Source organism: Periplaneta americana, chromosome 10, assembly GCF_040183065.1.
Source record: "Periplaneta americana isolate PAMFEO1 chromosome 10, P.americana_PAMFEO1_priV1, whole genome shotgun sequence".
Lineage (NCBI taxonomy): Eukaryota > Metazoa > Arthropoda > Insecta > Blattodea > Blattidae > Periplaneta > Periplaneta americana.
Genome location: NC_091126.1, coordinates 97,849,571 through 97,874,041, shown reverse-complemented (window position 1 = coordinate 97,874,041; position 24,471 = coordinate 97,849,571). Strand labels below are relative to the sequence as shown.

The following is a 24,471-nucleotide window of genomic DNA, read 5'->3' as shown; positions in this document are numbered from 1 at the left end:
ATACCGGTAGAACAAATGAAATCAGAAATATTACAGTAGCCGATCTTAGTCCTGTCATCCAGAGTGCGTGTTCCCGATATAACGCCTATTTAGCCGAGGGAGGACGACATTTTCGCCATCTTCTGTAACAGCGATGGGAAACTGTCTCTCTCAAAGAGCTTAGCTTCTCCCTTCACCCTAGTCTTAACAGGTGAGTTGGGTGTATGCACTCGCTGCGACTAGAAGCACTGCGTAATTGATTAATTCAGTGATGGCTTGTATTCTAGAATGAATTTTCGTACTTTCTCTTTTCAAGCATCAGATACTCCAATTATTATTATATTATTCTTATTATTATCATTATTATTATGATGATTATTATTATCATTATTATTATTATTATTATTATTATTATTGGAATTAATTGACCTCCAGAATGATACCTCTCTGAGGACTATAGGAAAGGTAGGATTGGAGATGTAGGTGTAAGCCTAGATGGAGTTAGCATAAATAAAATTCCCGAATCTCCGAATGTTTTTGCTGCAATGTTAGGCACTACTTACTATGTATGGGGATAATCTAGTTGCTGTTTTACATATGTGTACTTTAGAAATTGAACCTAATATCCATGTTAGTTGAAAGTAAGTGATATCAAATTTCGTGTGGAAGTGGAGAGAAATCCTGAAGAAAGTGTCATGGAGGAATAGGTTTAAAGGAAGGAGTAAATATATTTCTTGGACAGTATGTTAAACTATTCATCAGTGAAATTAACTTTGCTTTTGTAATTGAAATACCCCTATTTTTCCAAGTTGTGTTTTACGTGTTTGTGTTAATATAATTTGAATAAGCATTTTTTTTCATTTAGTGGCACTTAAAGAAAGAGTTTTTCTGTTTTAATTAGCCGTCATTATTATGAATTCAGTTATTTCGTCAAATATTTGTAACATATAGCATAGATATGACTTCTTTTACATTTAAGATAATGGTATACCATCTGTCAATTATCTCTTCATATCTACAACGAAATAATTGGTACCGGTACCGTATGTTTTACTGATTAGATGTGAAATAAAATTACCAGCACTGTGAAGTTGATTATTTTCAATTCAAGTTTAATGTACTAAGGAAATTTTGAATGTATTACAGTTTTATATACTGTACAAGTATATCCCGGTCGGCCTCGGTAGCGTAGTCGGTATAGCGCTGGCCTTCTGTGCTCGAAGTTGCGAGTTCAATCCCGGCTCAGGTCGACGGCACTTAAGTGTGCTTAAATACGACAGGCTCATGTCAGTAGATTTACAGGCATATAAAAGAACTCCTGCGGGACAAAATTCAGGCACATCGGCGGCGCTGATATAACCTCTGCAGTTGCGAGCGTCGTTAAATAAACCATAATTTAATTTGTCTGATTCACTTTAATTTGATACTGCCGCCTCAGTTCCAGGAACACGTCACAGTGTTGCTGTTGTATACAGGTACTCATGCTGCCTGCTCTGTTTACCAATTTAAGTTTCCCGTCCCTGTCCTAAAAGGTACGATTTCATATACGTTTTAAGCTGCGGGGTTAATGAATGAGTGCGGTCGGCTGAGACATGCCCAGCCGCCGAGAAGAAAACATCGCGACAGCAGTCAGTACATACAGTGAATAACAGAATTATTCGGACACTTAATATTCCAAATGTTTATGTGTATGTTACTAAACATGTTTGCAAAAACGCAGAAATTACGCTTGCGGTTACGTTAAATAAACCAATTTGCATAATATGGACATAAAAAGAGCTTGCTAATGAAACGGTATGTTAACATATTTATATAAAAATAAAAAAATATATACAATTTACTGCTTAACAAAAATAGTCGTGTTAGTCCTATTCTGTACACCCCTGTTGATCACTTACATTACAAAGTAGTCTAGGTGGAAGTACCGAGCTTCAATAACATGCGCGAGTATTTGGTCTTACTCGTGCTGTCGTTTCAGCAAGACGGAACACTAAATGGGGCGTAAAGGTAAGTAAACAACACTTAATCAGAGGCAGTTAGTGATATTCCATTACGAAAAAGGGAAAACTATTCGAAACATTGCAGATTTGATTCAGATGAAGAGAAGTACAGTGTCTGACATAATTCTCATATATAAAAACGAGGGAAGAATAGAGCTGAGAAAGTAAACAGGTCGCCGAAAAGTCCTCACAGACAGAGGAGAATCTCTTATTATATCAGACAGATTAAAAAGAATCCTCGTATAAGTGCCCCGAAGTTAGCTTCTGAAATTGGATCGGCTACGGGTAAAAAAGTGCATGCCCAATTAAGAGGGCAATACATAAACGGGGCTACAACGGAAGAATAGCACGAAAAAAGCCTTATGTTTGTGAAAGGAACAGACGTAAACGACTTCAGTTTCCTAAGGAATATGAAAATAAAGGTGAAGATAGGTGGGAAAAGGCTCTTTTTTCTGATGAGAGCAAATTCAATGTTTTTGACAGCGATAGTAGACAAATGATCTGGAGAAAGCCTAAGGAGGAAATGAAAACCAAGAATTTGCGAGCTACTGTTAATCAAGGTGGAGAAAATGTGATCATATGGGGGTGCATGTCAGCTTCTGGGGTTGGTGAATTGGTGTTCATCGAGGATCTCATGAAGAAGGAAGACTATCTACATCTCCTGCAACATAATTTAGTGAAAAGTGCAGAAAAGCTTGGGATTGAAAAGGAATTTATGTTTTACCAGAACAAAGATCCCAAGTATAACTCCTATATTGTACAAGAATATCTGCTCTACAAATGCCCTATAGTGCTTCATCCTCCTCCACAATCGCCGGATTTGAACCCTACTGAACATTTATGGAAAGAACTTGACAGGAGGGTTGGATCAAGGCCTATTTCTTCTAAAGAAGAGCTAAAAGCAAGACGTCAAGAAGAATGGGTGAAAATTCCTATAGACATAAAAAAAATTAGTACATAGCGTGCCACGCCGACTGAAAGAGGTTATTAAACAGAAGGATGGTCCTACAGTGTACTAATAATGAGCTGGAATAGAATTCTTTTTTTTTTCAATAAGTGTCCGAATATTTTTGTTAGCATTAGAAATCAAATATTTTCCTTTATGTTTTAATAATTAGAAGAAAATTAAGTTAATTGGAATTATTGTGTTGAAAATGTTTATATGAAATGGGATAATTTTAGGGAAAAAATAATTAAAGCTTATTTTTACATATTTATATGTAAATATAGGTCATTGAATTGTTAGTTGACGGATGTCCGAATATTTTTGTTACTCACTGTATAGTAGAAGCCCTGTAGTAATCATTTTTAATATTATTTTATTCACAAACTCAGCATTAAAATTATATGGATGTAAAATATAGAGGTGGTAGACCTATATTGAGACTTATTTTTAATGTTAATCTTTAAGATATTACATGATCTGTGGTTCATCAAGGAATAAAAATGTGTTTGTAAATACTATGTATGACAATAAACCCACTATAATCTGTTCTCCGCTATAGATGCACTATGTTGTAAAAAGATTTAAAACTTCAGACTTAATTCGGAATAAGTAGAAAAAAATTATGAATATTATAATTTCTTCTAACTAGACGCTTTTTCATGGACCTCAAGTAATTCTAATTTGCTACGTTTATTTTGCGTAACAGAAAAAAACACTAAGAAAATTCTCTAGCTAAGCCCACAGGATCTACCGGGACATCATTTTGTTTTTACTAACATTTCTAATACTAACCTGGCTGTATCTTTGGATTAATCAGACTGTTTGTTACCCACTTCCAGGACGGAGTTTGATGATACTAGTGTAAAATACAAACAAATTACTTTACTAGGTATAGGAGAGAAGAAAAGTAGCGCATCCATTTACGTAAACTGAGAACTATTACGATTTTGAGTTTGATAATTTTCGTTAGGATTTTATTTCATCAAAATATAGTACTGTATTAGCAATAAGTGTTTTTACTCACTAACTGAACTATCCAGGCGGACGTATTCACTATGCAGTGTATAGTATACTGTCTACAGCACATTTTCATACAATATGGAGAGTACATTTAAATTGAAAAATAATCAAAATCTGGATATTTTAAACAAATTTTTGAAAATGGTGGACGTTCATTTCGATATAGGCTTCAGTTATTTTGTGCATATTATCGAAAACGTTTTTAAGCATAGCCTATCTTCTGAAATTTAATGTATTTTTTCCTGAATGTAATTCTTTAATTCTTCTATTGTTGTAGGATGTTTAGCAGACACAACTGTTTTACAGTAACCCTCAAAGAAATAATGCAAAGCACTCAAATCAGTCGACATGGTGGGCAATAATCCTGCGCCTGTTGAAGTAATTTTACTTCTATTACTGTTACTCAATAACAGAATATCTTACGTACTGTAAATTCAAATTTCACTTCTGCCCGATCCGCACAGATAAATGCTATCTACTGCCCGTCCAAGTGGTTATGTCTCAGGGTCGTAGAAAGGGGAAATCACGTGAAAGTTACTTACTTAATGAGGACATATTATTTAAATTATGTTAGAAACTTTATAATATTACGTAGACGTCCAATTCCTAACAGCAAATGTTTTCAGAAAAAAGCTAAGACAGCCCAGACATCCAGACATTAGCATTTACAGAGGTGCCAGCAGAATCGGGTGGGGGAAACCGGGAAGCGATGTAACCAAACTGACACAGTACCTGTGCGAAAATATGATTAAATAATGAATTAACTTTGTTCACTGAAAAATACGACCATATTTCTGGACGTTTTATAGTCTGACACTCAGTACTGTACACTGTGACCGTAAGGCCACTTTGTCTGCATATGCGGTCTTGGATCTGTGAGGAGGACGTGTGGAAGTTTACTAGTAGATGAGGTGAGGTGAGGTGAGGTGAAGGAAATTAAAAAACTCAGGTACAATAAAAATTGAAGTAATAATAAAATTATGTCTCGGTACTTAAGTTGAACGTTACTGTGTGCCTTTGATTTCAAATAAAGAGCTGTTCACTTTTCACTAAAATAGTGCGGGAGAAATCGAAGTATACAGACATACGGAAAGATGGCATGCCCAAAACTAAATTTTTGAAACCAGAGTTGCTGAAAACGTATATATTTTCGTGAAAATCTCGAAATACCTTTTTGAAGCATTACAATATTTTCTCTGAGAGATTTCAAATGTGGTCTTTGGAATGCCGTCCTGACTGCCTGTCCGTTTGTTTGCAGAGATTTCTCCTGAACACATGGACAAGGATTTATTTATAGAATTATGCTCGCAAATTTTTCCCTCAAAAGAATTAGAGTTTAAAGAGAACTAAATTAATTATATTGAGGTCTACCTGCTTTTTTGGTAGACTCGATAAAACCGATATTAAACTGTAACCTCCGTTCGCAAGGATGATTCCCTCCCGTCATGTGATTTTCTTAATAAACATAAAGGGGTTAAAATATATAGAACTTAAAATAAAATATAGCCTATCGAACTTATGAAATTGTAATATCACATATGACAAAGTAGTGGCAAAAATTGACAGAGGTTTGAGGAAATTTATATGATTGCGTGTAACGTCTATACAAGAATTAGGGTAATGACATTAGAATGAATAAATAAATATGCTACTAGATGTACTTGTCTAATGAATAACGGTAAACATTTTAAGTATTTTAAATGAAAAATTTCTCCTTCTTTCTGCTAAAATGCATATTATTTCCTAATGATGTGCTCGCTACTCAATTTTTCTATTAGAGCACAGATTTTGTTTTCGCATGCTCACTGAACAACAGGCCTGAACCGTTAAAGGATGCCGCCGAGCTATAATCCATACATAGGCTACCTACTGTACACTGTTGCGGATTGCTTGGAGACTTTCTAGTGCCCAAGCGCAGAACAAGTAGACATGACAGTAGTATGTGTAGAAAAAATTATGGAACAATTGGGCTGTTCGTTTCTTGCATTGGTAAATTCGCCGTGTGAAATATTGCCGTGTAGCGGTATACGTTGGTTTTGTTTACTCTTCAATCCTTAACAACAATATCAAAGACATAATTTGGAACTGAAGATTTATCGATGGTCTGCTGTACGTAGGTAACTATATAAACGCATCTCCTGAGTAGGTTCAGAGACGGAATTGATTTGGCGTAATATTCTAGCCCAAGTCGCTAACAGCAAGAAAGAGGATGCAGTCTGCTGAATTACCTGGTCGTTGAGTTCTCAAGATCTGGTCCAGTCGCTTCACTTCTGCACGATCCATGCGGGCCGCAGTGGGAGGTTGAATATAGCACTCTCCTAGCAGTGGCGCCATGATGCCCCTGCAGAACACGGCCTCCCGCCACACATGCTCGCGCTCCCTCTCCGCCAAGAGATCCTCAGCCTCCTTCGCTACATCGCCGTCGCACTTTCGCAGCCTCAAGATCTTGCGTTCCTGTTCGCCGAACAAAACCACATTTATAAGTAAATTGTTGCATGGACAATACTATGCCATCAATTTTGTCATATGTTGGCATAGCTTTCCTAATTATTTATTCGCAATTTCTTATTTTCCAGAGTCAATTCAGGCAAATGACAGGATACTTGGCCACATAAACCTCGATCTCGACTCATCCAAAAATACTTTCTTGTATGCATGTGTGTAGATACACAGAGTTACTTCAGCAAATAGACTGTAGTCCACAATTGTGGAGTAACGGTTAGCGCGTTTGGCCGCGAAACCAGGTGGCCCGGGTTCAATTCCCGGTCGGGGCAAGTTACCTGGTTGAGGTTTTTCCCTCAACCCAATATGAGCAAATGCTGGGTAACTTTCAGTGCTGGACCCCGGTCTCATTTCACCGGCATTATCACCTTCATCTCATTGAGACGCTAAATAACCTAAGCTGTTGATAAAGCGTCGTAAAATAACCTACTAAAATAAAAAAAAATGCAGACTGTAAAGGCAAATTCATTACGCATACAATGACTATAATTGTCCTTAATATATTATATGGCTGCCGTATCACGGGATCCGGGTCCTGGGCCACAGATCTAACATCAGCCGGTAAAATGCTGCCCATAACGACGGAAGCAGAAATGGTTTATGAACCCTATCTTACAGTATATGTTGAAAGTATCATATTGCTTTCGTATACAAACTTGATATCGCGACATTACATTGTCATTCACTCGTCTAAATTCTTATTTCATGCTTAGGCTGATATTAGCCTGGAGTTCCTCTAACGTGTTCGGATTTTTGCGAAACACTTCGTTTTTCAAACTACCTCATAAATACAGAAATTAAGAAATGGAGAAGGAACAGAACAACTAAGAAAAATAAAAGAAGAAATAAAGAAATTAAGAAATGTAGTAAGAAAAGAAATATACAATAAATAAAAGAAACACAGAAATCAGGATATGTAGAAGGAAAGCAAAACTTAGAAGAAGAAAAAAGGAATAGAGTTATCAAGAAATGCAGAAAGAAACACCAACATACAAAAAAATAGGGAAATTAAGAAATGAGAAATTAAAAAAGAAAGAAGAAGAAAGAGCAATCAAGAACTGGAAAAAGAAAGGAAGGAACGAAAAAGAAAATAGGAAATATAGAAATCAAGAAAGGAAGAAAGAAAAATGAAAAGAAAGAGAAATATAGCAACCAAGGAATTAGAGGAAAGGGAACACCAAAGAATGGAAGAAGAAATAAAGAAATGAAGAAAGGGAGAAAGAAAAGAAAAATCAAATGATTAAAGAAGAAATAGCGTACCGGTAGTCAAGAAATTAAGGAAGAAAGGAAACACCAAAAGCGAAAGGAAAAATAGAGAACTCAAGAAATGAAGCAAGAAAATATAAAAGGAGAAGAAAAGAAGTAATAGATAAATCAAGAAATGGAGAAAGGAGACATGAAAAAGAAAAGAGGAAAGAGGGAAATGAAGAAATTGAGAAAAAATCACCAACAATAAAAGAAGGACTGAACAAAAAAAGGAAAAAGAACAAGGGGAAAACAAGGGGAACGTGTGGAAAAAGAGAGAAATTCAAAATAATAAAGGGAATGTAAGGAGAAAAGAGAAATAGAATGAGAACAAGATGAATATAATGAGAACAAGGGGAATACAATTAGAACAAAGGGAATACAATGAGAACAATAGGAATACAACAAGAACAAGGGAGATACAAGAAGAATAGAAGGAAAATAAAAGAACAATTATTGGAACACGGAGAACAATGGAAAGAGAACAACAGGAAGGTAAGACACGAAGATCAAGGGTAAAACTAGGAGAATGGGTTAAGACAAAGAGGACAAGAGTCAGACAAAGAAAATAAGGAAAAAGGAGATAAAAGGTAAGGGGAAACTGAAATGACAAAGAGAGAAAGGGGAAGAAAATGAGAGCAAGGGGATGACAAAGAGAAGAAGGGGAAGAAAAAATAAAAGGGAAGACAAAGAGAACAGAAGGATGACGATGAGAACAATGGGAAGAGATGCAAAACAAGGAAACTCAAGGAGAACAAAGCAGCTGTTGTATTTTTGTTGGACGGTTAATTTCCAAGTTATCACCCATTTATACTAAGGAGAAAAACGTACCTCCACGTGAAAATAGAAATACTGTATGTGCAGAGAATAAGGAAAAGAAAGGAGAACAAGGTGTGTATAAGGAGAACAAGGAGAGTAAAAGGAGAACAAGAAAGGTACTTCAAAGGGAAAAAAGGGGAGTTACAATGTGGAGAAGAGAGCGAGCTGCATTTTTGTTGGATGGTTAATTCCTAAGTTACCGCCTATACCTATTGAGGAGAGAAGTAGTTCTACGTCAAAAGGGGATAATAAGGAGAAAACAATGAGAACATTGGGAATACAAAGAGAACATGTGGAATGCAAGGAAAACATGGGAATGAAAGGAGAACATGGGAATGAAAGGAGAACATGGGAATGAAAGGAGAACATTGGGAATACAAGGAGAACATGCGAAACACAAGAAGAACAATGGAAATACAAAGAGAACAAAGAAAACAAGGCGAAAAGGGGGAATACAATGAGGACAAGGGTAAACAAGTAGAACAAGGGGAATACTAGGAGAAAAAGCTCACTACAAGGCGAATAATTTGAATACAAACAGAAGCGGCGAAGGTAGTTGCATTCTTATGTGAAGGTGAATTCCTAAGTTGCCTTCCATGCCTAGTGAGAAGAAAGGTCTAGTTGTATGTCTAAATATGAGTTTGAATGATTTAAGTATACGAAAGTAATGTCTATAATGTTTTCATTATATTTGGAACAGGGTATTACCACAGTCTAGTATATAGTCACGAAGCTCAATACGTAATAAATATGCATCCATAAATAGTTGCTAACCACAAGGATCGCTACTATCGCCTCATTACAGACAATGCGAAATAGTACCTGCACAGTTTGTTGTTCCTAGTACCCTCAAAACTGAAGCTTCGTTACTGTATATAGTAGACTGTGGTATCACAATTCAGCGCTACAATCTGAGACTTATTACGCTTATCTGCGTCTAGGCGCATGCCCAAGCCACCAACCCGCACTGGCAGACTACACAATGGTTCTCTAGCCAACTCGTCCCTAGACCAGCCCCCTTCGTTCGTCGCCAGCCAGTGTTTGGGGAATGCTATTAAATGACAACGGGAAGGAGATCAGACATAATGATATTGATTCCTAAAATGAGAAAACTGAAGATCCCCGAGAAAAACCGCAACTTCCTTTTGTCACCGGAACTCGAACCCAAACCCGAACCGCCTGCGTGAGAGGTCAGAGGTCTGACCACTAGTGCTGCTTATGATTAGGTTTTTCTCCGGAGCGGTTGTTTGTGCGCTTTCAATCGGAGACCTCCGGTTACCTCCGATTGATGCCGCGCAGACATACATCTTCCGCTGAGCATTCTTTTAGTCGGATTAGATAGTGATGGGAGTCCGCTGACGTCCCCGTATCTTTTAAAATAAGTGTGTAATTTTATGTTGTTTATTTTCTCTTCTTTATTTACCTCTCTCTCTCTCTCTCTTTTTCTTCGGCTCTTCTTTTTTTCTTGTTTTGCTTGAAGTACTATGTTAGCTGACAGATTTTTTTTTCTAGTTTTGAAATTCATAGTATATGTGGAAAGGCGTATTAGTTTTATGTCATTGATCAAATTAATAACATTAAAATTAACTGAAAACTAACACAGAAGTAAAGCTTTTCAGTAGCTAATGTAAACATTTATAATTTTCCTGGAAACACTCGTTTATTCACAAACAGTTTTTGTCAATTACTATTCTAATCGGTTTAGTTTAACGTAAAATATATTAAGGGAGTTTCAGAATGGAACAAAAGAAACGTGTGATATCAATGGGTTAAAGTTTACTGTCCAAAATAATTTATTAAGATTCTTCACCAGACAGGATTGTGATCATTGTGTTAAAGGGTGTCAGTATTTTAACTGTCTCTTCTAAAACTCGTCACTCTTCCTCTGTAATAAAAAATATAAGCGGATATCAACTTAAGGATAATTATAATTATATTATTACCACACGTTTCTTTAGTTTCAGAATGAAACTCAATATTTTAATCTAATAACTCAAGTTGCCTTTTAAATATTCCATATAAGTTATGTATGATTTTTATTGCCTCGAAACTTATGTTTTTATAGAAATTTCAAGACTTGTTTTTCTGGACGTGGACCTTTGGAACAGTAGCACTAAAGCAGTTAAAAAATCGTATCAAATGTTTTGCGTAATTTTAAAACTACGAAAACGATGATGTCACTAATTGACCGTCAATGTGTATCTGAATGGTAATAATTTATTTTTGACAGCAAGTACGAGTACCACAACCGCGGCTCTTAATGTTAGCCTAAAGACTTACATACCTACATTTTAAAAATTTGGTCTACTCAGCGAATCTATCTAACCTGGTCCACGCCATAGAGATTTCCAAATACGGACCTGTTAGCGTCCTAGGAGCGTTTGGCTTTTCTGGCATTACAATCACCAACTCATATTTCATTTCAAGTAAGCGGCTCATCACTGAAGTTTAGAGTTTCGTCTCGTAACAATATGCTGGATCAATCTTAGAGGGTCCTTTTTTGCTAAAATTCTTCTGCTTTTCAGTTTTTCATTCGCAATGTTACTCTGTCTCCACACAAAACCACGAAATTATTTATTAGAACTTTTATATATAAATCAAAGTAAACACGCTTTTTAAAAGAGTTCAAAAGTGTTTTGAACAGTTAAATTTACTTACTTACTTTCTTCAAGTTCGCGATTGTGCGATCGCTTCAAATGGTCTAACAAATTCGAAGTACCACCACCCTAAGAGAAAATTCGCCCACAAAGTTCACAGCGTGCGACTTTATTGTTATCTTCAACTAAATTAAAGAATTTCCATGCGACGGATATACGATTTGGTGCCATTTTATTCCACTCATAACTACCCTCAGTCCGTACGCGCCGGTCGTCCTTGAGCTCTATGTCCTCCAACGTCGCTTCGCTCCGAACCATCGCATCCCTCCGTATGCCCCCTGTTCCACCTACGATAGCACCGGAGATCACCAGTGGAGAGCTTTATTCGTAATCTCCGATTCCTCCGCGGTAGTAGTCACTCCGATGAGCAGCACTACTGACCACTCAGTCACAGCAGAGAAACAGAGCGTAGAGTTCGGGTGTACGGTACAAAACAATATCATCATTATGTAACTTGTTAACTTCAGTTGTTAGGGTTTTAAAATTCGCAAGCAACAATTAACTGGAATTATTATGGGCGGAATGTATACTAACAGTTCAGATGAGTGCCTCGTTCTGAATCCTGTGGAATAAACTGCTGTCAAATGATGCCTACTCAGCTATACATGTGGGTCAAAGAACATTAATTACTTCAGTTGATTTCCCATACAATATATCAAATTTATTAATATTATAATTAAAAATCTACTGCATATAGGCCTACGTAAAGATTAATTTTTGGTCCTACAGTGCATATTACTGTGGAATCCCGGCCACCAAGTCACTCAATTGGGTGCGCTCGTTCTATAATGGCAGTTGACGTAATATAAATGTCAACATACATGTCGAACATGGAGTCAGGCCACAAAGGGAAAAACACTGGAGGAGAGGGATTAGATCCGGTGCTGTGGGTTGAGCTTCGGCGTAGCTCAATGGTTAGAGCGCTTGGTACGTAGAACCAAGGGCCCGTGTTCGATCCCCGACGCTGGGGAGAATTTTTCTCTTCTAATATCAATTAATATCAATATCAATATCAATTACTATTGCATATAGATTATAGAAAAATGAAATAAATAAATCACATATCGAAGTGTGAATAAACGAATTCTTTATCTACAATAAAAGTATTAAATATCAAATTACAGAGATTCATTTTGTGCTTTCCTTATATTAATTGAGATTTTACAACATTGTTTGAACCAAAATGCAACACTGCTACAGTATTTAATCATAGTAGTAATATAGGCCCAAGAATATGTAACAAATTTATATTTAAATATCATAATATTGTAAATTCTAATAGTTTTAGTATTAAATTTAAAAAGTTATGTATGGATTTTATAAATGATGAAAAATTGTAAATTTAGATTTATTGTGTAGTACTCGTATACATAGGACAAATTGTATTATACACTTCTCAATTTAAATTCAGGAATCCGCCCCTGAGCACGAGTTCTACTCCTTCAGGGGTGAGCTAAAGTTTTATCTGTTTATATTATATTTTATGTTACAATTATTAGCAAAATAAATGCAAATACAAATACAAATACAAAAAGAAAAACACCAACAGGCGTGGGTGCACTGGTTATGGCACATTTTAGAAGATATATCGGTACTCAGCATTATAAACAGGCCTATGTATGGCATCATAAATAAACTTCACAAACTCACAAGTCGTGTATACAGCTAGCGAAGCCTTAAGAAGAGCTTTGGGCTGTTGCTTGTTCAGCACTCGAGAGCTGAAACACGGTTCAGAGAAAACTGATTCTCAGAAATAAAGACCTTCAGTAACTCTGCAACCTTTGAAAATCTCACTTTTGTTTATAGGAATTATTCTTACAACAGCAACCTGAGGAACCACCTCAAGTTAGACATGTTGGTCATGAATCACTCTCTGCATTGAATGTAAATAAAATCAGTATAGTATTCCAAGTTGTACCATAACGAAAACAAGTACGACAGAGTCTGTAGTGAGATGATTAATCCTTTGAACAGACAGGTGTTTATTATTTTATTTACAATAATTTTAATTCAAATATTGTGAAACAAGAAAGTTACTATAATTACGGTAAATACTTCGGGTTACTCCGCAAAAATTGCAACAACGCTTAAAATATTGAAGCTACTTAAGTACAAATTCAAATGATTATACACTTATTTATAAAATGAAAACTGAAATTTGTTTAACAGAATAAATTGTACATGAGAGCATTTTCTTATCTTCATTTTCACAATATTAACATCATATTTAATGTTTTAAATTTAAAGTGTTACTGAAAATATTCTTTGACATAGACATACTCGTACTATCTTCAATCAGAGAATTCCATGCGGATATACATTACAGCGTTGTTTCAAAATTGTAAAACTCTTTCTTAACTTGCAAGTTTTATTTGTTAGTTACCTCTTTACGTGATTTCTGCGATAAAACTGAACTTGCTTTGGATGACAGACCATTAAAGTGAAAACCCACAGGAGATACAAAGTTTCAAGTCACTGAATATGTTCCTGTATTATTATGTTTTTTTTAACAGATATATATGAAGGAAAATATTTCTGGCAAAATAGGTGGAAAAAAAAAGTTAAAAAACCGTAATACCTTTTTTTTCGTTGATGCTGGAAACTTTTTTAAACTTAACCAGAAACAAATCATTCATACATTTTTATAATTAGACAGCGGAAAAAAAAGTCTTTCGGATGTGAAGGTAATTACAACGCGACTAATTTATCTCGTCAGAGGGTTGTTTACGTAAGCACAGTAGGTACACTAGAGGCGCGTGCAGGTATAGGCCGGGGGAAAAAAATGTAAATTGACACATGGAATAATAATTGAATATTGGTTGTATGTTGATATAACTATTGCAATGGCATATTTTGTGTACTTTTCCATAAATCTTTTAAAGTGAGGATTGTTCAACGTTTTGAATGGAATATTGCAACTTACCATCATTCGACACAAATTCTGGCAAAAGTCATATTTCATGTTTGAGGCGGAATTTGAAATTGAACCATTATTTTCTTCTAACATACAAGCAACATTTTTCATGTGTTTCTGTGTATTACAGTGATGTTCTATCGATTGTTTTGTTATCCTTTTTAATGCATACATACATAACCGACACTTAATTGTTTCACCAGTATCACTGCTAAATATGTGGACACCATATTCTTGTATTAAGGAATACACCCTATGTTTTTTAACATCTATTTTCGGCATTATGATTACTGCACTGAACACAAATGAAGAATATGTTTACGTATTTCAATGTTCTCTGTTCACGTACGGATGAGGACTGACTGACAACGCAGAGTAGCAGTTTTCAGTGTTCGCGTGGTGCTCTCTGCGGACGGTACCGTGTTGTACCTGCTTGGCATACCTGCACACCTCATGCCATATTCTATGCGTACAATATTTGTAAACCATAAACATGTCTATTAATCAGTGGCGGCTCCTGCATATTTCTTAAGAGGAGGAAAGAAGTTAACAGAGCAAAATAACACCTTCTTGAGAGAAACATGTTACAAATTAGCCTACATACATACATACATACATACATACATACATACATACATACATACATACATACATACATACATACATACATACATACATACATACATACATACATACATACATACATACATACATACATACATACATGTAAGACCAGGTAGTTGGGTTGGCCTTCTCTTTTGTATAGCAAAACTTTTTGTAAACTGGGTTTCCTAAATTGTCCAAAATATATTATGTTTTCACTTCCATTCATTGTTGAATAATTACACAAATTACCAATTACAAGGAAATTCACAACTTCGCAGCATTTTTCACGCACGCTACTGCATCACAAGTGTTGGAAGAGACCAGCTACTAACACGTAACCGGAACCGTTTTACGGAAATGGGAATGAGAAATAATCTGTTAGGAAAGCGAGAACACTGCACCCACCCACGTGATCTGTGTTACCACATGTACATTTTACAAGTTCAGTATCACATGCTTTTGAAGAATGTCAGTTTTTGTAAAGTCATACTACCATTATTGTTCAAAGCTGCCGGTGGCCGATTAATTGTTTATGTTAAAATAATGTAGTTTGCAGTACTTTCAATTTGAAATAGTATATTTGTACAAAACTGATAACTTGACAGTTGTCCTGTCTAGTAGACAATGAATGGAAGTGAATTTCAGAGGCCAAAAAGATCTGCGATACTAACGTAGAACTACATCCTCTTTGTTTTATATAAATCCAACTTCAACTTTCACATATCCTCGAAAGTTTCAAACCATGAATAGTAGCTTATATAAAGTGCAATGAATAATATATTTTGATTTATAATAAAAAAAAAGTTTATATGGTGTCTTACATAGCTTTGCGTTAAAAATGTTTTTATTGTGTCTCCTCCTAGATGTGTTATAGTCTGGTTGAATGAAGCATCGTTAGATGGCAGCGGTAGCGAACTTGCTGCAAGACCAGTCGGTTTCTATTTCCCGCCCATGCACTGATTCAGAGGAGGATCTCCTCCCTATCCGTTCATTTACTTGCTTTAAAACTCTGTTTCTTTCCCTGGCCGCTACTGCGCTGTTCTCTATGTGTGTTAACTGCAGTAAAGGAGGAATGGATCGACTTTCCTCCACAAAAACAATCTCGCATCCTTCTCACAGTTTTCTAGCAGCACATGAGTGCGCGTCGTTTAAAACTCGACCAACCGAGGTTTTCTTATAGCTGTGAACTTAAGAATTATCGAATCTTCCTCGAATTTCAAGGCATATACAGTATTTCATTTGGTATTTACTTTGAAAAGAAGAAAAATGTGAGTAGGACGTTCCTCCCTTCCCTCCCCCGAGGAACCGCCACTGCTATTAATTGACTTTTTTCCACTGTCTATTTATAACTTACCTGTTAATTAAAAGCCTGTGAAAATTTCAAAGAGCACCCCTTTATTCACCACGTTTAATGTGAAGGAATCAAAAACTGCTCTCTATTCGAAAGGATTGTCATTATTGGAATTAGCAGAAGGATTTTCCAGGTCCTTTCAAATCTTTTGCAACCATGTTTCCAACATTTACATCTGGAGGAAGCTGTTTTTCTGACAGTCGTATAGGGTATCAAATAGCTACGTTTGATTACTTATTAAAGTATTTTCCAAAAGTTAACTTTTTTTTGTCGAACGACTCGATACGTAATTGACTCTGAAGATTTGGCCAATATCTCCAATTATTATTTTAAAAAATATGTTCCCGAAGCCACATTCGATCTATCTTACATGCATTTTGCTTTGTGAAAGGAAAATGCCTAATTAGTAAGAAAAACCGAAATTTCGTGTTCAAGTGCACACCTTTTGTAAGAGTTCTACCTTGAGACAATCACCTACCGTAAATGAGAGACAAACGCTTCAAATTTCCGCACAAAGTGTTAAAAGAATGCTGGAATTTTTAGAGCGAGCTTCAGAGAAATTACAATATTTTAACTTCTTCACCTAGCATAGTTTTTAATTGTCTGGGAATAAATTTGGGGGAAAAAAAGCTTGTCATTGAAAGTAACAATGTGTAGAAGAAACGCTTGACGCTGCTGATTTCACTCTGGCAACAAAGCATAATAATTCTCAAAGATTTTGAACTATTTAAACAAATGCCTACACAGCGGATCTGATCTATTCATTATTGTCACCTATGGTACAATTGCACGAATTTGGTAAATTTTAAATGGTTTTATGCCAGTACGTACAGTTGATTTTTTTGTTATAATTTGACATAATTTAGTACAATCTGTACTTTTCATTTATAATATGAAAACTGAGAAGTTTATAAATGTTTTATAAGCTACCAATGTTAAATTACTGATAGAAACAGCAAAATTACTGTCAGCAATGAACAATAATATTTAGTCCACTTCAAATTAAATGTAATAATTAGGGAATATAAATTAACTTGTAAAATTACATGTTCCCTTTCCTTCAATACTCTACTTTATTACACTCAGGGACAAAAAAACCGGCCACTTTAATATTTGCTGGTATTTTGAAAAACATTATCTTCTCATACAATATTATGGTAGCCATCTGTTGTTATGGAGACGTGTATACATTGTTGATTGTTTTTTGTTTTATAAACAAGCCATTACAACCAAATATTCCAATTTTGCTCTCGGAGTCTCAGCTATAACTATTTTGTCTCAACCATTTTGTGCTTCATTATCGTTATCATTAGTTATTTCTTTATTTTTACATTTTCTGAGTTTAAATGGGGTTGTAATATTTGTCTTAAAACAAGATGCGACCTGAAGATGTGGCTCGAGCTGTAGCCCTTTATGATGATGGACGCAGGGTACGTTACATTGCAAATGTTATGAATATGGCTAGAAGCACAATCCATGATGCCATAAAACGGTATAGAGACCCTAGAATATACCAGAAGACCAGGTTCGGGTTGTCCAAGAGCTACAAATCCAAATGAAGACAGGTATATGGTGTTGTGAGTTGTTAGGGAGCGCAACCTGCCAGCTACTAGTGTAGCCCAGCAATTTGTTAACATGCATGGACGCCCAATTTCGGCCAAAACAGTTAGAAGGAGGTTGAAAGCAAGTGGACTGATATCAAGTAGACCTGCAACTGGTCCCAGACTTCTCAGGATGCATCGAGTTGAACGACTGCGTTTTGCAAATTTTCACAGGGATTGGAGAAATGGACAGTGGAGCTGTGTTCTGTTCACCGATGAGTCCCGTTTCAATCTGTGCTCACCTGATGGACGTGAAAGTGTTTGGAGGAGGGGAGAACGATTTTCACAGTGTTGCATTTCCGAAAATGTGCCGTATGGAGTTGGTGGAGTGATGGTTTGGGCAGGAGTGTGTACGGATGCTCGTACAGTGTTGGTTTTTGTTGAAAATGGAAGACTAACAGCTGATAGGTATATAAATGAATGTTTGGCTGATCATGTTGTGCCATTTGGCCAATTTGTAGGCGATAATTTTGTTTTAATGCATGGTAATGCACGGCCGCATATTGCCCATGCGGTCGGAGATTATCTCCAAGAAGTGGGAATCCATGTTCTTCCATGGCCAGCAAGGAGTCCAGACATGAACCCAATTGAACATGTGTGGGACATGCTGGGACGGCGTGTTAAGAATAGACGACCGAGACCAGAATCGTTACAAGAGTTGAGGCGAGCACTTGGCGAATAATGGGAACTTATTCCTCAAGAAGACATTGCTAACCAAATTGGGAGCATGCCAAGACGTATGGATACAGTTATTCAAGCCAGAGGGGGTAATACCCGTTACTAAAAAGAGTTTTTAACGTTTAAGGCACCATAAAATGAAAAAAAAAACAGTTAGACAAAACGATGCCATAGTTATACGCCCTTTGTAATTTTTGTAAATTTTCTCATCAGAGATTTTTTTTTCAAATGTTGTCGTATAAGATGCTAAATGAAACATTGTTTTGTTTAAATGGGTTTTGTTTCATTTTGAAATAATTGGCAACAAAGTACAAGCAAATATAGAAGTGTCCGGTTTTTTTGTCCCTGAGTGTATTATACAGAAAATAGTTTTCTATTGTTGACGCGATGATATCATTGATCGAAGTGACCATGGGACAACAGTGGGTGCAGTAAAATCTCGTGAATGCGAACCCGATAATCCGTACTTCACCTCATCCGGACAGCCAACAAAATAGCTTGCCTAAAAATGGGAAATACGATGTTTTAAAAGTGGGTGTAAGTCAACAATCGAATTGGTCACATACGTAGTTCCGTATGTTAACCTTCTGCAGCAGGCGTTTCGAGTGCTGCAAAGCCAGGTTCGTTAGGCAGATAATTACTTCTGGTATGACCTCGGTAACAAGTGTAAACTACAATAGTGCTTGCTGTAAAACTAAATACCCGAGTCTGAAATATTTCAAAACTAAAACAAAAGATTAACAGCCAACACATATTTCATCAACTCCGAAACTTCTACCGGTATAGAAGTAAACGGATATACGTTACTACAAAACTCAGTAAATGGATATGCTACTCACCTGCGGCAAAGCAAGAACGAGGTTGGCGTTTCCTTCTCCACGATACTTCCACTTCTTATTCCGCAAACTAAAGCGTCGAGGAGCACGAGCGTCTCCTCCAACAGAGTCCAGCATTTCCTCGGAGGTCCTGGAATGAAAGTCATTTTTTTGTCACAGTGAAACCCTATTTGTAGACTATGTTGTAGTATCCAATATTTTAGGAGGTGATAGTATGCATCTAAACAAGAAAATAATGTCTAATAAACATGGGTCCTACGACACATACTTTCTGAGATCTGAACACTTGTTCATAGGAGGTGCTCAATGTGACGTCCATTCATAGCAATGCATTTCTCTGCCCTACAATACAGCAGACTACCAGATAATCATACCGTAGTTGACACCATTGTCATGGAATACTGATACGTCGCAAGGAATACTGAAAACAAAAGTCTGGTTGCGGATATGAGCGGGGTTCAGCAGAGACGATGTGAATTTTGGTAATCAGCATGTGTAAGCTGATGAAAATCTCCATGCAGTTGAAGAAACAAGGCATCAACACCGATTCTCAGTCAACTTATGTGCAGGCGTTCTTGGTGATAAATTAATAGGACCATACGTGCTACCACAGAGATTAACTGGGGATCGTTATCAGGACTTTCTTATTAACATATTAAAACAAATTCCAAAGAGTGTGTGATTTCTTACGCCGAACGGCAGAGGAATGCATTGCCATTAATGGATGTCACATTGAGCACCTCCCATGAACAAGTGTTCAATTCTCAGAAAGTATGTGTTATAGGACCCATGTTTATTATACATTATTTTCTTGTTTTGATACATACTAGCAGCTCTTAAAATATTGGGTACTTTCTTTAACACCCTGTATATCAGGGTGATTGAACTCTTATGGTGGAAGTTGTATCCTCATAGACCACGTTCGGGCAACCGAACGCTCCGTAGAGCAGCGGAGAGCGGCTCTTGCTCACGAAATACTACTGTCAGCTATCCAGTGCACAACAGCTGTGGAGAGGCGGATTACAAATTGCAGATATCCATCTCGTATAGATATAATAGGAGTCATATTGACTCTCTCGATAATTAATGGGCTTTAAATGGGATTGAAATGAACATATTTCATACACTAATTAGAATATTCGTATTTGATAAAATAATCTTACTCAATCGGTATATTATAGCGTTCATTAAGAGTAAATATGCATTATGAATATTATAATACTGAACTCCATATATGGATACATTATTTATTTTTTATATAAATCCCATAAAACTTTCACCTAGTGACATACAAAAATTCCCCACTCTGCAACAATATCTGCGGTATGTTATTTTCTTATTTAACGAATGTAATTCGACCACAGCGAAACCGGAGAAGACTAGCGGTCAACATTTATGGACTATACCGAAGAGGACAAGAAAATTACAGCGTCAGGAGAAAAAAACGGAGAGGCAGTCGAGGAGTGCAACTGATCCAGGGGGCAGTGGTGAAAGGAGAGGGGATAATAGCAAGAAGAAACAATATTATTTAAAGAGTTGGTGTGGTGGGGAAGTAGTGAGAGAAAAAAGAAAAAGTAGGCAGAATTTTTTAGTAGGTTAGTTTACGACGCTTTATTAACATCTCAGGTTATTTAGCGTCTGAATGTGATGTCTTCGATCTTTGTAACCGAGTTAACAATACGTTATATTATTTTATGTTTTGATATTATTAAGTCTATTATATGTTACTTATTACAATTATTGTTTGTTGATTTTCTTCTACTTGTTCAATAATGTCAAGTGACAAGGACACAAACACATCGCCTGACATTTCGATAAATGCGGAAACTTTCAATAAAGCTGTTCTTACGGGAACGGTGCGATATTTTCAAAGTGAAGACGATTGTATTACTACTTTTTAAAATTAATTACCATGATCATTATAATGGTTTTTATTCTATGAAGATTTCCTATCAATTTTCATTCATAGCAGAAATGCAGTCATTAAAATAATAATAAAATTAACTACATAAAACATAATTTCAAAGATTGCTAATTTGTTAGATGCACAGAATTTTTATGTTATTTATTTTAACTAGCAGATCGACTTCTAAGAGTAGAGTTGGGACTGATTGAAGACCTCCAGACAGATAGGTGACGAAGCTGTAAATTTATTCATGGAAGCTCTAGAAAGTTTCAAGTTCGAAGATACAGAAGAAATCTTCGATGAAGCTGTTCCTGAACAGGATGCAGAAACACCTAGTGCTACCTGAACAGAAGAGAGTGATATGTCGGACTTTCAACTAAGTCCAAAAAAACTCCAGAGATACGAGCGGATACCACTGGACACAAAAATAAAAGTGGTAAATTTGGTTCACGAACAGGAGTTTGCATACATTGCAGCATCAGGATTCCCGTCTGTTAAAACACAAGGGGCTTCTTGCATTGTGGCGGTGAGACATGGAAACGGGAGGTATGCTGTACGATAAAATGGTGATGATAGACAAGTGGGTGTATGACAGATTTGTGGAGGTCAGAGGAAGGAATGAAAAAGTGACAACCAAGAGACTGCAGGGGTGGGCTTTAGCGGCGGTCTTTCAATGTATTTCGGGTTCTTCGTTCGACTTCAAAGCAAGTTACAGCTGGGTCGTTGCTTTTAAGAAACGACACATTCATACATTGCACAATACGCAATAACATATTCGGGAAAACATTACCTAAATTATTTTTGTGTACGCAGGAACTTGGAGGTAAATTTGGGCCTAGAGTAAATGTAAAGGCGGTTCACAATCAACCGGGAACGGAAACGACGAGAACGAGAACGGAAGTATTAACGAGAAGCTTGTCGGAGCTCAGGAAAAGGAACGTAAAAGATAATTATGAATTATGAATTCTAACATTTAAAAACATTTATTTTAACAATATTTCCGTTCTCGTTCTCATTGTCGTTTTAGTTCCCGATTTAATGTGAACCAGCTTTAATGGTTAATGGTTTACAGGATGAACTAGAAATGTGGTTGTAAACATGTTCAATTTCAAGGAAACTGACTTCGGCGCTTTTTGAGAAATTTTTTAATACAGTCCTGCAGCCATAAGTGAAACAAAAACAGTTCTTTACTTTAGATTCATGAGATGGACAAACGAACAGTGATATATACGACGAAAAGTCTGTTAATGAAGAAAACCTACCAACATGTACTTTAAAAATTATTCCTCCTAAATGCCAGACGTTTGACGTACTTTTACAGGCAGGTTAAACAGTTTCTATCACGTCTCCAAACATGCACATATCTAGCAGAAAGGAGTCAAAATATCTCTTCCCAGAAGGATGAAATACAAATTCATTCCCTTGTACATAATCAGCTGTCGGCTCCAATTTTTAAAGACATGCTGCTGTATGCATGGTACGCAAGTAAGTTAGTAGCCGAAAGAAATGTTTTCATGAACGTCAAAGACGTGTGCTTCCAGAATGACGTTAAGTAAAGCAAGTGTGAATGCGGAATGAGCTTCATCTGTTTTACTTGCTTTTTCGACACTTATTATCTACAGTTCTGTAGTGAGTGCACCATTACAGAGGACCAAGAGTACATGAGTCCTTTTATTAACTAGTATAGCATGCTTCTCTGTTATATAAACTGTTTCTTAAAATGCTTTGATTAGAATCCTGGAAAGAACAATGTAAAGCATTACATATACTTCTGGTATTGTGAGAGCTATGCCTCAGAACAGATACTGCATAACTTCACGAGCTGGGCTGCAGTGTGACAGTGGCTGGCTACGTGGGAGTATAGCTTACAATGAGAGTCCATGAGCGTAAGAAGGGACTACATACAACCCTGTTACGGAGTTTCTAAAAATTATTTTCTACTTATCTTGGAACATATTGAAGAAAATGCCGAGACATGTATCCCTTAATTTTTTTTATTTTCTATCAACTAAAAAAATCCAAGTTTCTGAATGACGTTAAACTGCATTTTCAATACATAGGAATATTGAAATATTTTCCCTAATATATATATATATATATATAATATAATCCACACTTGTGGAGTAACGGTCAGCGCATCTGGCCGCGAAACCAAGTGGCCCGGGTTCGAATCCCGGTCGGGGCAAGTTATCTGGTTGAGGTTTTTTCCGGGGTTTTCCCTCAACCCAATATGAGCAAATGCTGGGTAACTTCCGGTGTTGGACCCCGGACTCATTTCACCGGCATTATCACCTTCATATCATTCAGACGCTAAATAACCTAGCTGTTGATACAGCGTCGTAAAATAACCCAATAAAATAAAAAATAAAATATATTATATATATTTTTTTCAGGAGAACTAAGGCCTATGGAAGAGAACGCTGAGACACGGGTCTTTTTATTTTTGTTGTATTTTCACCAAAAGAATCCCCATACAAAACTGTAACATCGATCTGACAACCTCTCCTTTTAAGCCTATATGAGGCGCTGAGCACACAAATGGCCCAACACACAAAATTTGCATATTGAGTTTATTGCTTTACAGAGCTCCTCATATTGTTCTCTTCAAAGTGTAAATTAGCCTAATCATCATTACCTGTTTTTCCATGAGATTTCAGCGCAATGTTCGATTGTGTATCGCATTTCGCACACTATTACAAAGTGAAAATATAATTTCGTGGGTTGGGCTATGTGTGCACTGAGGGCCTCATATGGTAAAACAATTTTTAACCATGCAATTACATATTTGGCAATACAATTTTTAACTGCGCCATAAGTTCAAGTAATTACTAGTATGATAAAATACACTTATTTGGTCAAGTTTTTGTTACAGTGTTCATACAATCGATAAAATACGTTAAAATTAAAGGAGATATACTACAGTTGTACGAGCATACAACTGTATGCTCATACAACTGTAGTAAATCTTTAATTTTAATGTATTTTATTAAATACTAGTATTATTAATTTTTGAAATACATAAACCCACAGTCTGTACTAAGTGGGAAGAAAAAGTTGTATTTCCATTGTACGGAGAGAATAGAGCTACTGATTATAACAGTGCTTAGATTTAGAATTTAAATCCGCAGAGAACTGAACAATAATCTTCTTGAATTTTATTTCTGGTAAGAGCGAGTAAAGCTATATACCTTGGAATGGGAGGGAATGAAACTGGTCAACTCCGACCCCTGCAGCTATCTGCTTGTACCAGAAGCTTCTTAAACAGTTGTACTGAATGTTACAATGGGAGTGGCTGATTGTCATGGCAGAAGTTGAGCGGGTTTCCAAACATTTCCAGGTTTGGCACAATTAACATTGTTTACGACGTTGAATTTCTTGGTTTGGACTTAATATCACAGTTGATCATTCATC

The 24,471-nt window shown here is 36.4% G+C and overlaps 1 protein-coding gene across 15 annotated transcripts in view; it reads right to left on the bottom strand.

Moving 5' to 3' along the window:
• Positions 1-24,471, bottom strand: part of Ipk1 (Inositol phosphate kinase 1) — a 1,778,442-nt gene that overhangs the window by 75,789 nt on the left and 1,678,182 nt on the right. For all 15 annotated transcript variants that reach the window (XR_011334445.1, XM_069837977.1, XM_069837964.1 and 12 more), the window contains 2 exons: positions 19,158-19,284; positions 6,174-6,399 (listed from right to left, as the gene is read on the bottom strand). Coding sequence is in view for 14 of the 15 variants with exons in the window: in XM_069837977.1 (XP_069694078.1) it covers positions 6,174-6,399; positions 19,158-19,271 (340 nt within the window). In the remaining variant the exon portion in view is untranslated. The remainder of the gene's footprint in view (positions 1-6,173; positions 6,400-19,157; positions 19,285-24,471) is intronic.